The sequence below is a fragment of the Carya illinoinensis genome, chromosome 1 (assembly GCF_018687715.1).
Source record: "Carya illinoinensis cultivar Pawnee chromosome 1, C.illinoinensisPawnee_v1, whole genome shotgun sequence".
Lineage (NCBI taxonomy): Eukaryota > Viridiplantae > Streptophyta > Magnoliopsida > Fagales > Juglandaceae > Carya > Carya illinoinensis.
Genome location: NC_056752.1, coordinates 19023845 through 19039103, shown reverse-complemented (window position 1 = coordinate 19039103; position 15259 = coordinate 19023845). Strand labels below are relative to the sequence as shown.

General features: G+C 37.6%; 1 protein-coding gene across 1 annotated transcript; it reads left to right on the top strand.

The window, feature by feature from the left end:
- The first annotated feature begins 12874 nt into the window (after positions 1 to 12874).
- Positions 12875 to 14020, top strand: LOC122316703 (protein FAR1-RELATED SEQUENCE 5-like). The gene has a single exon (XM_043133473.1). The coding sequence runs from the start codon at positions 12875 to 12877 to the stop codon at positions 14018 to 14020; it is 1146 nt and encodes a 381-aa protein (XP_042989407.1).
- The last annotated feature ends 1239 nt before the right edge of the window (positions 14021 to 15259 follow it).

Below are 15259 nucleotides of genomic sequence, written 5' to 3'. Positions count from 1 at the left end.
ATGATTCAAATGATGATATTTCTTATGAGTATGTTAGGAATATCTTGAAAGTTTATCTTTAAAATTTCAGAGTTCATGGAAATGTTTTAAAAAGAGGCAAAACTTAGAGAATTGAAGGTCATGTTTTAGTTGAATCTTGGAGCTTTGTTTTAAAAAGGTTTTTTGTGATTTTTGTAAAGTGAGTTTAGTTGTTGATCATGGATGATTTTACACATAGGATGTGATCATCCATGTTGCAATATTTCAGTTTTAAGCATTAGGAATGAGATTGATAGAATTGCACAAAAATCGAAGTGTTTTTGCCTTCGAAGGTTTCGGCCTTAGTGTGTTTGTGAAAGTGGTGATGTGTTTTAAATTTTTATAATTAGATATTTAGATTTAAAGTAAATTTTCTGTGAGGTATGTAAATTTTGGTGAGTTTAGGAGTTTGGATGCAAAATCCTTAAGTATTTTCATATTTCTAAGTTATTAGTAATAAAGTTCTAACGTTTAAAAATCCTTACTTATAGTTTCTTGTGTTCCTTGCTTTCTCCGTGACGTGACAATCACTGTAAGTTAACTTCTAACTTACAGTCAGATTACTATACATGTGTGATGGGTGAGTGAATTACTATTTATGTACTTCTATTATCCTATATTCCATGCTATGCCATATCAGTACATGTATGACTGTTACGCATATTAAATTCTGCCATGACGTATTTATTTGTCACAATTTATACTCTATTTGAAATATTTGTTTGTTAAACTATATATTCTATCATGTAATGTTATTTGTTATAAGGTTTTTCATGTCACGTAATGTTTATTTGTTATAAGTTATGCCATGTCATGTAATTTTTGTTTGTTACATGTTATGTCATGTTAGATGCTGTATGTCTATTTCATGTCACGTCATGTCTAGATTACATTTTGTGTATCATGGCCCTAAATACTAGGAATATCCTAGTAGAACTCCTTTGTTTATACTGGAGTGTCTAAACTAGTGTGAAATTCTTTGGGTTGACATGGTAATGATCAATAGGTTTCAAATGTAGCCTAATTAACTGGTCATTAGCTCAAAGTCAGGCACTAAAGCCAATGGTGCTGCCATAATTTCAATTTTATATTATACGTACTCGTGCAGATCCAGATACCTAACATAGGATACGTACATTACATGTTCCGCAACAGGTGCAAATACCTATGAACTGGCACGTATGTTAATGTACTCACAGCTAGTACAAATACCTGTGTTGTGATACAATAATGAGTTGGGCCACACAACTCAAGGGGACCCATGTAGCACTCACATTTTTCTTTTTATAATCATGCTTAATTGTTAAATAAGATTTAAAATTCATATATTTCACGTTTATACTCATGTTTTTTAACGTTCAGTTTAGTTCATGTTCAATTTCAATTCATTAATGTTCAATTCAAGTTCAATTCATATTCAATTCACGTTCAGTTTTATGTCTTGTTTAGTTCACGTCATTTCAGTTCTTCTCATGCAGTACACGTCTTGTTAAATGTTAAGTCACATCAAGCTTATTTATGATCATCTATACATTATGCTTTTAGTGTCATCTAAGCATCTTTAACCTATATGTTATGTTATCTATTAACTTGATGAGATTTATACTCAAACTTCATCGTAGTAGTCTCAACTACCATTCCCCTCAGAATAGTAGATCATGTTAGGATTAGGAGACACGATAGATGATTGACTGAAGGTGGTCGACTAGATAGCGATGGCACAACATGGAGCCCATCGCTTCGATGCTCCATTTCATCAATAGTATATGGCGTCTTTGACCGAGTTGAGGGAGCTACTCGATGGATTAGCCTAGTAGGCACCTTAGTTTTACATGTACTTAGGGAGCTTTGTCTCCAGTACTATTTATGTTATAGAATTGTTGAATAAGTACTATAATATTTTGGATATCAGTTATCATGTGAATTTCATAAAGTCTACTTATGTTTGTGGGATACATTACTTCTTGTACATAATATTGCTCAAAGAAAAAAAAAATTTATCCATTGCGAATATTGCATATTGCTAGATGCATGCTAGGTGCATTGCATCATTAATTGTCATGAACAGTGGCAGGTAACCTTGTGTTGCATGTCCCAAGCTGAATTTGGTGGTGTCACAAGTATTACATAGGTGGAGCTTTTTAGTGGGCCTTAATGAGCCTAAACCAATTGGGCCTCATTTTGAGTTTCAAGAGGGTTTGGTTTGAAGTTTAGGTTTCTAACAAGTCCAAAACCAATTTTTCTTGGCCCAATGAAATTACTAAGGTATAAGAGAATGAATGAGGGCGTAAGGACATGAATTTGAGTGGTTAATAGCATTAAGAAGTGACTTAATCATGTAATTAAACACTAAGCTAAATTGGTCATATTTAAGGTTTGGGAAACCATTTAGGGTTTCGACTTCCATAAGGTTTTTGGGGATTCAATTGGATCTCAAATATTTGGAGTTCACTAGGGTCGAAACCTTCTTTGGTTTGGCACAAAAATGATTGGTTGGATGGAATAGGGTATGGCTTAGTTGGCATGATCACAATACTTGATTTTTCCTTCACATTTCCATCTTGTGGTTCCTCATGATGCCAAGTGTTCTCAACTATTCACCAAATATTGTTAAGATCTTGCCGAGTGTCTAAATAAAACTTTTCTAGACAAATTTGGACATTCTCCACTATGATATGAAATCAACTGGACTACATACCATATGGCACTATCGCATATGCTACTATTCACTCACAAAAAAGACGAAATTAAACATTGCACTATAAAATCCTAAATAATCATACGAAACTTAAAGTACTTTTCATTTTATAAAATTCAACTTCGAAGTGTCTTGAATAAATAGAAATGTGTTTTTGAACAATTATCATCCAGAAAACAAAAATTGTTTTGTTGCGCCAAAAATTCCGAAATATTCATTTGAGACTAATCATGCAAAACGTTTCTCAACCTCACATTCCTAATGTCACTAACTGCTCATTTTTCTCTCGATTGGTCACGAGTCCCATCTACTCGTTTTAAATATTGAAGTGTGTAAGCGGGTGATTTTTAAATGGGACCCAATGTTTTAAAGCCTTCGAAATGTTTTAAAAGTCTAAAATTATTTTAAAAAGGGGTATTTTTGATATTATTGAACCAAGTCTAATTTTAAGTCAATCCTTTTATAATTGAAGCCCCGAAAATAATATAGGTAGAAAATTATTTTATTTAAATTATTTTATTTCTTTAAGAATATTATGTGATATTCATTATTTTATTTTATGTTAAAAACTCTATTATTTAGATGGATTTATTTCTCTTAGAAATATTTAGAGCACTTCATTATTTTATTTTATAATGAAAATATTACTTTAGGATTTATAAGACAAAGATTGAATTTTAATTTAGTCCCGTTGTATTTTATCTCACCTACATATTATTTAGTTATTTATTCTAAGTGTTTAAATCCCTACCCCTTGATCAAATTAGGAACCCTAGGATGAAAGGCCTAGATTAAAATCCTAGACCCCTCATTTTCCTTCTTGCTTTTCTATCTCCCCTACCCAATAGTTGTTGCCCCCCTTCCCCCCCCCCCCCCCCCCCCTTTCCCCGATTCCTCTTCACCTCTTGCACACCCGCTACGACCTAGCGCAGCCGCCACCTCAGTATTGTCAACATCACCACCCCACCTCCGACCGTCTCTCTCTCTCTCTTTGTAGTTGTGCTAAAACCGAATCCATTTCTCTCTCCTAAATTCCTCTCCCCTTCTCCTTGACGCCACCTCATGGCCAGCCCCTCGCCACATCCCAACAACCACCTAATGGCTCAACCACCTCTTTACCCCAATCACTTTTCACCCACACGGATCTCGCTCCTTCTAGAAGCCTGTAGCCCTCTCTCTCTCCTTCGTGTTCCCAGTGCTACTATGCCTTCCCAAGGCCACCACAGGTTAGCATGAGCCTCATCCTAGGTCTAGCACCATCTCCATCCAATGACCCCTACCCCCGTGCCTTTTCCTCTCCTTCCCTATTTCTCTTGACCCATGGCCTTAACCCCTTCCCATGCTACCGTGAACCACCACCTCAAGGTGTGGGGGATCTCGGACAGCCATGAAGGACAAAACCTTTCCACTTCCTATTGTCACCACGAAGCACTCCAAGCCCTAGCTTCAACCCCAAATAGCCCCTATTTTAAGGTCATGATAGTGACCACTGCGCCTTAACTGAACCTCTTTGCACTGCTAGATCATGGCAGGCATCAAGCAACATAGTGATGTCAGCCCCTCACTGTGGTACAATTTCTATCCCTTTTATATTAAGAATTATACTGTTGCGAAGTTGATTTTGGATTGGTGTTGTGAATGGTGTGTTGTGTTGTGATCTGTGATCAGAGTTTTGATTATGTGAAGGTTTGTCGTAGAACGTGTGCTATGATATTTTAGTTTGAAGTGTTGGGACAATTATGTAGTGGTGATTATGTAAGACGAAGGGTTAGGCACTGTGTTGATGTGATTTGATTGTGGAGTGTGAAGTTGTAGCGTGGTTGTGTAGTTTGTGAGGTGTGTTCTGTGGCACTGTTGTGATGCCCCGAATCCCACATGCAGAAATGTGGGAATCGTGACATCGGAATGCTAACAACACAAGTCACATACCCCAACGATAAGTGCTCAAAGTGTGTGCAACATGCAGAAAGGGTACAACAAAAGTCGTAGCAGAAAATTAAAAGTTAGTCCACTAAGTACCAGAATTTTAAATACATATTTCTCAAAATAAAAATGCCTCCAAAAGTTATACAGTAATCCGGTAAAAATATAATACAAACCAAAATACATAACAAAAGTAGAAAACAAATCCCAAAACAGGAAAAGCATCCCCAGGTCACTCCTCCGGTGGAGATGATCCCTCAGACTCAATGTCCACATCTATATCAAAATCCATGATTTCATAAAACGGAACCGTAGGGTTCAAATACCACGTGAGATTATGAGTTTTAGCAAGTAACTAACCAAACAACTCAAGATATAAAAATACATTAATGCAACCAACATATATGCGTGCACATGCTAAAACATGCATGAGACCAAACACCATCATTTTCCTCGAAAATGACCATTTTCCCAACGCACGCCAAAAATCCCATTTTATCCAAAATACGCCATTAAGTATCATCTGTCATTTTCCTAGAAAATGGCCCAAACATAAACCCACCATTTTCCAAGAAAATGATACTCATATCCATTTAATCGTAAACCTTTATTTTCTAGGAAAATGGCTCAACCTATCCATTTATCGGTCACTGAAGATGGGAATCGTAGGAGGGACTCTACCACCATCCCTACCACTAGCACTGTAGGCGAGAATCATAGGTGGGACTTGCCACCATCCCTACCGCATGCACCATAGGTGGGAATCACAGGCAGGACTCTACCACCATCCCTACTGTGTGCACCGCAGGCAGGACTTACCACCATCCATGCTTACCACCATACCTATGTCTTGCACCATAGGCGAGAATCACAGGTGGGACTCTACCACCATCCCTGCTTACCACCATCTGTGACGCCCCCAAATCCCACATACGGACACGTGGAAATTGAGACGTCCGGATGATGACAACACGGGTCACCACCCTATCGCCAAGTGCCAAGTGTGTGTACATGCAACAAGTGTGCAAAGAAAAAACACGCAGTGGATAACAAAAGCCTTATAACTAAGTACCAGAATTTTTCTTTGTTTAATACAAACCCGATTAAAACATACATAATAAAATATTACAAGCCACAAATATTGTTTTAACACCAAACTACAAGGCATGAAACTCCAAATCAATACTCTAGCGGAGCCGCCTCCTTGGGCTCAGCCTCTTCCTCCTCGACCTCTGCATCAAAATCTACGGTACCAAAATGGTGCCGCAGGTAAGTAAAGATCCAAACGTCACAAGATAAAAACATATTAAACTCAACAATATGCATGAAAGAATGCCAAATGCACATATCCCATAAAACCACATTTTTCCCACGCACGCCAAAAAATCCCATTTGGCCCCAAAAAAACATATTACTTTCCAACTCACGCCAAAAGTCTCATTTGGCCCAAATCCAACTCAATTCAATAACCAATTAATCTGAATGCACCATGACCTCCCCTAGGGGTCATCTGCACACCCTGGCTCCCATCGTCACACCACGAGTAACGACCATGCGTGTGATTTCGTAACGAGCGATGCCCAGTTTCGCGCTCAGCGCATACGTAGCCAAGCATCCTCTAGCCCTCGCCAGCAAAGGGCCACGGAGTCGGTACGAGAGCGTTACCATCCCGCCTGCTCCCGTTGTCGCCCAGCAACAACCCAGGGGACGTCACTCAGTATATTAAGCTCCCGAGTGATGATCCACCGAGATAATACCCCATCTCAGCTTGGGGTCGTGATACACACGCACTTGAAAATCCGTTTACACAAATAACACCGGTTTTTCTCAATTTAATAAATGCAAATGAATGCAGCATGCAATGCACACCTCAAGATACAAATCATCCAACCAAATCACAAAATCAAGAATAACAAACAACTCTGTCCTCAATCCATCCGACCCCCGACTCCTCGAACTCAGTCCGGAATTAACCAACCAGTCAAATAATTTATTGTAAGAGCAATAATATATTTAAATCCAAAATAGAGTTTGAAAAATACTTACAGTGCTATAAGATAATTTTTGAAGGATCACGACGTTGCAAACGGCGGAGAAAAAGCAACGTAACAGTGTAAAGTACACTGTGGTCGTGGGTTGTAAAATACTCACTTTTGAACGGGGACAAACCAAGACTTGGAATTGATAGGGAATGGCCTAGAGATGTTTATGAAGTTAATGGAAGTGAGTTTTGGCCGTGGGTGGAGGTGGAAACGGCGGTGGAAGCCGAAAAAGGGCAAATCGGAGTTGAGCTCGTGGGAGCTGCTCCGGCAACAGATCGGGGCCAGAAATGGGTGGGTTAGGACGGCAAGAGGTAGGTGATGAAGTGGTGAAAAGATGGTGGCCGGAGGTGGAGCGACGGTGGTGGAAATGTACAAAAACCGTGCGGCTTAGATGGGCTCTCGGCTGCAAACAGTGGCTCAGATGGAGGTGAAACTTGGTGGGGTGGTTCACTGGCCAGAGGGGGAAGTTTTTGGGTGGGTGGTGTCGGCCACGTCGCTGGCGAGCGGCGGTGCTGGGCGGCACAAGTTGGACGGCGATAGTGAGAAGAGAGAGAGAGCACGTCTCGCGGAAAAAGGAACGGGAAGAAGAAAGAAAAAGAAGAAAAAAGAAAAGAAGGAAAGGAAAAAGAAAATGAAAAGAGAAAAAGAAAAGATGAGGAAAAGAAATGAGGTCCAATCCTCACCTCCAGAGTCTAAAAACTGATCCGACGAAAACAAATATAAAAACTATAAAACGACTAAAATAAATCCAATTAAAATACAATAATTTAAAATAAAAGAACTAATATATTAATTAAATTAAAATACTCCTTCAGTGAAAATACATGTAAAAACGGGGTATCACACCATCCCTATAGTTCCTTTTCCTTTCTCTCATTCCTTTCAATCCATTCAAATACACACATGCCCAAAATCCTTTTTCAACATGAAAAGTTTTCATCTCTAAAACATGAAAATGCATGAACATAATGATGAATGTCATGACACCAAACATAACATATAAAAACCCAAACATAATCCAATTCCACAAACCATCCCATCCTCCAATCCGACGCAAACTCCATACTCCTCGGACACAAGGTCTAGCATAACCAAACAGACTACAGAAAATATGTTAGTGTAAAAATATATTTAAATCTCAAGAAATTATTTGAAAAATTACTTACAATGATGAAAAAGTAAACTCTGGAAGATTAAGGGCGTGCAATATCACAGGTGATGTCGAAAGTGGCAGAGTTGTTGTTTTAAGGGGGCTGGATGTGGGTTCAAAATAGGAGAAATCAAAGGGGAGCTACAGGAGGCTTGGGTTGGCCATGGAGGGGCTTATGGAGGTCGGCGGAGTTGATAGTGGTGGTTGGTGGCCGTGGGTGGCGGTGTCGGTGACAGTTGGAGGCCAAAATGTACAAATCGGAAATGGAGATAGAGGGGCTTCAAAGGGGATCGGGGCTGAGGATGGGTTGGTTAGGTAGCTGGAGGGTTGTCAGTAATGTGGTGAAAAGATTGTGGAGAATGGTGGAGGCACGACTGTGTTGGTGCCCTTAGGTGCCACAGCTTGAAGCCGTGCATGGAGGAGATTGGCTGCACAAGAGGGGCTGAAAATGAAGGGGGTAGTTGCTAGTTGGTGGGGAAGAGAAAGGGAGGAGTGGTGATGAAGAATGGGGCTTGCTGGTGGAGAGAAAAAATGCACAAGGGTGAAGAGGAGGGACATCGCGCACGGGAAGAAGAAGCAAGGGAAAATAAAAAGAAAGAAGAAAAAGAAAGAAGAAAGAGAAAAAGGAATGGATAGAAATGAGATCCAGTCTTTTCAACTCGGGGTCTCAAAATTGATTTAACAAAAAGAATTTCAAAATGGAAATTTAAATAAAATAATTTAAACGTAGTGACTAAATAAAATAAAATAATAAAATAATTTTGAATAAAGAGAAATTTAAAAAATGAACAATATTTAATAACAAGAAAATGCATTAAATGAAATTTCATAGTTAAAAGTCATAAAATAATACTGCGTAAATCATCTAAAATTTAGAACAAGAAACCCCATAGTCTTAATTAATTAAATAATTATTTAATTAAAATACACGTAAATACGAGATATCACAGATGTAGTTGAAGTGTTTGGCATTACTATGCAATAGTATTATGGCCGTAAGTAGTGTGAAGTGATGGAGTGTTGTGTCATGTGATGTAGTGGGCGATGTGGCAATATGCTGTGAAGTGATGGGACTATGTGTGGAGTTGTGATGTGATGGTTTTGTGCACAATGAGGTGATCACTATGCAATTTGCGTAGTGGCCGGGTGCCATGTGATGTGATGAGATCATTGTATAGTTTGGAGTTAAGAATTGTGTAAGGTGATTAGATGCAGTGTAGTCATGACGTGGCTGTATGTCATTAGGGTCGAGCGAAGTGTCAGGATAATTTTGTAGTTGGATGGGTTGGGTGAAGTGCTACATTAGTTGGATGTCGATGTCAGGGTGTATGAAGCTTGTTTACACAAATGGGAGTTTTAGTGGATTATATGTTGATCTTAGGTGATAAAAGTATGAGGTACACGTGTAAACTGGTTGTACACATGTGCCGTGCAGATTTGCCATATGTAATGGGTAATCTATCCTAAGTATGAGTACACGATGTTCAAGTCTCAAGGTTGGCTTAAAGTTGTGTATTAGGCATGGTTTAGATTAGAATGAAGTGTTGGCTAGGATTGGGATGTATGACTTGGTTAGTTCAAGTCACACATCAAGATAGGTGGCTTGGTAGTAAAAGAATGATGGAGGCAACTGGTTGTCTTAACCTAAAGTAAATCAAGGAGGTTCACTTGTGGGGTAAGAACATGAAGTGGGTGGTTATGTGTTGGAAAGGTGAACTCAAGTGGGTCACAAGTTACAATCTCGAGAATTAGGAAACGTGATAAAGGAAAACATAGAAGATGGAAATTGATGGAAGAGTATGTCTGGATGAAGGAAGCCCAAGTTGGAAGTAGTTTATGTATTTTCTAAGTTTAAGGTACTTATGTACTCGAGGAAAGGAATAATGTGAGGTTATGTATGCATGTAGGTTGACATCTGACATGCACACAAATGGACTACATGAAATGAAAACAACATGACATAATATTTGTAGTAATTATATGTAGTACCCAAAGTAATATTTGTATGCATGTGAATGGATGTTATATGTAGTAGTTATTGTCCTTATTTTCCACGAAATGAAATGTTAAGGTTTATGCTCAATGTTTTTAAATGATATTTAAAGTGACGCAATGAAAGTGTGTTTTTAGCTGACGCTATGAAAGGGATTTTAAATGAGTCTATAAAATAGATTTTAAATGATGTCATGAACTAATGTTTTAAAGGATGATGGTTAAGCTTATGCTTTTAAATGATGTTTATGAAATGAATGGACTATTGACTAAAATGAATGAAAATGAAAGGATTAAAATGACTGAATAAATGAAAGCAAATGAATATTTTAATGTATGAAAATATATAACGGCCATGACTGAATGAATGGGTACCAAAGGACTGCGCAAATTGCAATGATGGGTAAGTAGTACTGGTAGTGCACCTAGTGCTACCCTCTGACTGAAAGGGATTCCCAACCTGTGGCAATGTACGGAATTCGGGTCCAAAAGATTGTTAACCCTAACATACGAAGAGTAACAGTGTGTATCGGCCAAAGTAAAGTGAAAACAGTTAAAGCGAATGTTATGTGATTATTTAGCTCTTTGCAAATGAATGTACAAGGTATGAGAATGTTCTATGAAAGGAAACATTTTTAAAGAAAACCCTCACCTTTTAATGTTTTTAAATGAAATGCTTATGTAAAGTATGTTGATGAATGTGAATGCAAGACTGAAAAACATATGTTAGTATGTTTTGACTGTATGAACTAATGCTTATTGAGTATTCGACTCACTTTAGTTTTTATGTATGTCCCTCCCCCTCGCACAAACAAAGTGGGGAAGAAGCAGCAGGATAGACATGGCTCAAGGGAAGAGTGACTAAAGCCTAGGTGGGTTTTTATGAACCGTAGGAAAGGGTATTTTTGTAAAAGGCCTTTTTATTTAATTTTATGATTTTCGCTGCAACTCTCTTTTAACTTATAGAGTAGATTTTATTTTAAACTTAGAACTCTTTCATACCCTGGGAATGAAAAAAGAAGAGTTTTAAAAGGGTCAGAAATTCCCATCTTCTTTTCAAAAATTATTTTCTAAAAGTCACACCACAAGGACGGGCATTACATCTAAGTACCTCAAATAAATAAAATCATATTTCTGCCAACAAAGTGGGTAAGAAGCTGACTATGCTGACAAATTTAAACCTACAAGCTTGCTCAATTGTGGAACCATTTCAAGACTTTCACAACATTCCTAAAAGTTAAAGAAATTCAACCATTGAATTTCTAACGGACTATTACAAACACTTTGTAGAAATTTAGGTAGACACATCCCAACGCAACGTGGAAAATGCCTTTGTTCTGGGTACATTCTCACTTTAGAGACAAAGTGATTTTTATTCTTTCTGGCTAACTTCATATATACACAACCTTGCTATGGGATTTCTATTTCTGAATTCCAAAATTTGCTCATATTGCCCAAATTTCCACAATATGTCTAGATTTTATTGCCTTTCTCTTCTGGAGAAAAGCTAGAGGCCGGACGGGTATGAAAATCATTTTCACACTAAGCCAATAATAACGTGCCTTTTAGAAACTTCATGAAAATATCAAATAGAGCCGCATACACCCAAACCCCTCTATAAACTCTAAATGTCTCCCCCTCCCCCAATCCCTTTGTTACCCGATTCTCCCAAGCCACCCCCTTTCTCTCCCAGTGATACCACACCACGAAGCTAGAGGAACGCCGATGACAAACACAGTTCCTGCTCCCACGACGACGATAAACACCGTTTCAGCATTCATATGTATTTTCTCTGCATTTTATCCTCTAAGTTAAGGGTTTTATTCTCTCATATTTTTTGGTTTTATTCTCTAGGTTTAGGGTTTTGTTCTCTCAATTTCTGGTTTTATTCTCTTCATTTTCATTTTCTTCATTCACTCATGGCATTCATGCTGGAAGTCGAAAATTGAAATGTTGTGTGGATGAAATTGGGACAATCAGAGAGAGAGAGGGAGTCGATATTGATTAAAAAAAATGATTTCGGATAAAATGAAATGTTGTATTTAGTTTCCTTACCACATAGCGATGTGATTCTGAATAAACAACACAAAAATAAATAGAGCTTAGGTGAGCTAATTGTAAAAGTTACCTGTGCCTGTGGATAGGAGTTCCCTTGGAGGTTAAATATATATATGTAATGATGAGATTCCTTTGAGGTTAGAATATATGCAATTAGGTAGTCAGGACAGGAGTTTCCTTTGTCCTTTTGTGTTTACTAACAAATGAATTGGAGTCAAATTATCTAGCACAAAGGGCGTCAATATTTTGGATAAGGAAACAGAGCACCATTAGCTGTCTAGCACCATCTGATCTTGTTGATTTTCTCCTCAATTTCCAAGCTCTTAAGATAGTCAAATTGAATATAGAAAAATAAATAAGGAAGCACTAATTATAAGGATTTGGCTTCCCCCTTGTTCTAAAAGTAATGGGATATCTCCTGTTAAAATCCAATGGCCAAGTGATCACAAGATTTTTAAATCAAACTAACATTGTGTAGTGCTTTAGCGTGAGAACATGTCATATACTTTGGTTATTGAACGCTGCTCACTAAAACTCATTTTCCTTAAACCTCATGTTTTTCTTATAGGCTGTAAACCTATCTTACCATTAATTACTATTACACAAAGGTTAAAATTTGATTGCTTTTAGGTTAAAATTTTTGACAGATCATACTATTATGTACACAAATGTTGAAGTTACATTCATTGCTGGCCTTTGAAGTTTAACAGGTCATGTCCTATTAAAAATGTAACTGGAGGCAAGCCGAATCCTAATTATAAAACCCACATTCTAGTCTTACAAGAATATATATATATATATATTATTTATATCCTCCCTTGCTCTGTTTTATTTCATACTTTGAACACTTGGGTAATTCTTCAAGTGTCTTGATAGATTTATTTCAGTTTGTAAGTTAGGAACTTGATCATTTCTATCTTATATATTAATTTCACCTTTCTCTATGCAAGAAGATCTACTCACCAGGTCTCAAGATATCAAGTTGTGTGAATTATGAGTACATCTAGAGATCATGTTGAGATTTTGGATAGTTCTAATTCTAGCACCGATAAAGTTGAGATAAATCAAGAGGATGGTGAGGTTGATGTTGACAAGAACATACCCGAGGGAGGCCATACAATGCCATCTTCATATGTGGAGCCGTTTGTGGGGCTAGAGTTTGACGACGTAGAGGATGCACTTAGTTGCTATAAAGCCTTCTCCAGACGAGCTGGTATTAGCATTCGAACAAATCATACTGTATTGTCAAGCATGGACAAATCCTTAATTGGTGTAGAGTATGTGTGTTCAATAGAAGGATTTTGTCGATATAATCTTAAACTTATAGAGAGAGCAAGACCCAAGGCTCCAGAAACCAAGTGCGAGTGTAAGGTAATGATGACAATAAAGAAGAATGGAAGCAAATGGATTGTGTCCAAGTTTGTCCTCCAGCATAATCATGAGTTGTTGACACCTCGGAGTACAAGTTTGCTTTGTGGGCATAGATGGGTGACTCCGACTCAAAAAAATTTAATACACACGCTAAATGAGTCGGCGATTCCAACACGGAAAATTATGTCCATTTTGAGTAAGGAGCACGATGGTGATTATAATATTGGTTGCATTCCTAAGGACATTCACAATTATTTGGGTAATGGAAGGAAACAACTTCTTGAAGAGGGAGACGCACAAAAGTTATATGAGTACTTTTTGGAAAGCAAACGTAATAATCTAGGCTTTGTATACTTGATCCAAGTTGATGCAGATGGGTCGATGGGAAATTGCTTTTGGGCGGATGGTAAATCACAAGCTGCATATCAATATTTTGGGGATGTTGTTATATTTGATGCTACGTACCTAACAAATCGGTACAAGATGCCCTTTGTCCCATTCACTGGAATTAACCATCATCATCAATCTGTGATGTTTGGATGTGCATTATTGATAAATGAGACAGCCGAGTCTTACACATGGTTATTGAAAACTTGGCTAGAAGCGATGCTTGGTTGTGCTCCGTCTACAATAATAACTAATGATGACAAGTCAATGGCTAAGGCCATCGTGGACGTATTGCCCAATACAACTCACAAATTGTGCTTATGGCATCTCCTACAAAAAGTTCCTGAACATCTAGCTCATGTTCACAACAAATATCCATAATTTAAATAAGATTTTAACCACTGTATTCATGATACACTAACTATTGAGGAGTTCAAGTTGGAGTGGACCGAAATGTTATTTAAGTACAAGTTTGAAGAAAATAGTTGGTTGCAAACTATTTATATGAAGAGAGAAAAGTGGGTGCCCGCTTACTTAAAATCTATGTTTTGTGGTTGAATGTCCACAACTCAATGAAGTGAGAGTATGAACATGTTTTTTAAAGACTATGTTCATTCAAGTACAATAATAAATGAGTTCATCCATCAATATGAAAAAGCTTTGAATGCTCGTTATCTAAGTGAGAAACTGAAAGATGTGATGACAAAAACATCAAGGCCAATTGTAAAAACTTGTCTAAGTATTGAAGAGGCCGTGGCCAATCTCTATACAAGAAAATCCTTTTTGATCTTTCAAGAAGAATTATTTACAAGCCAACGGTTCAATTCATACAAAACACGTAAGGAAGATGGAAGGGAAATTTATTTGGTGGCCATTCTTGGGTAAGAAAAGACGGCATATGAAGTAAAACCTGGGAACGATAAAAATGTTGTGTCTTGTACATGTCTTAAGTTTGAATTTATTGGCTTTCTATGCCAGCACATCCTACACGTTTTGACAAGAAAAAAATGTTTGGACCTTGTACTACAATCATATGTGTTAGAGAGGTGGACTATCAATGCAAAGAGTCACATGGTACAAGAGATATGTGTTTATGCGGGTCCATTAGCGACAATCCCAACTACCTTTGATAAGAAACATCGTTTGATGAGACAGTTTTATATAGTTGTTGAAATGGAGTTACTATTTATTAAGAAATATGAGCATGTTTCACAAAGTGTAGAGACTATTCATCAAGAGCTTCTCTTGATGATGATGGTGGTAACACAGAGGGACATGCGGTCCAAAGCCAAATAGTCTCAAACTTTTCATTGCAAGATCCCCCAATCATTGTTTCCAAAGGTAAAACCAAAACCTTAATATAAAAGAATCCAAAGGAAAATGTGCCAACAAAGAAGCGATGATGCAGCATTTGTAAACAATAAAGGCATGATAGAATGAAATGTCCATGACAGAGGTACTTGCAATGATTTCATTATGTTTCTAAATATGTTGTATGTTCCTTGTGTGAAGCTTTTAACTTGATGAACTATTTTTTATTTATAGTGGTATGGGTGAAACAAGTTCAACTACATTACCTCCACACCTGGCCACTATGTCAACAAGATTTGATATGTATGA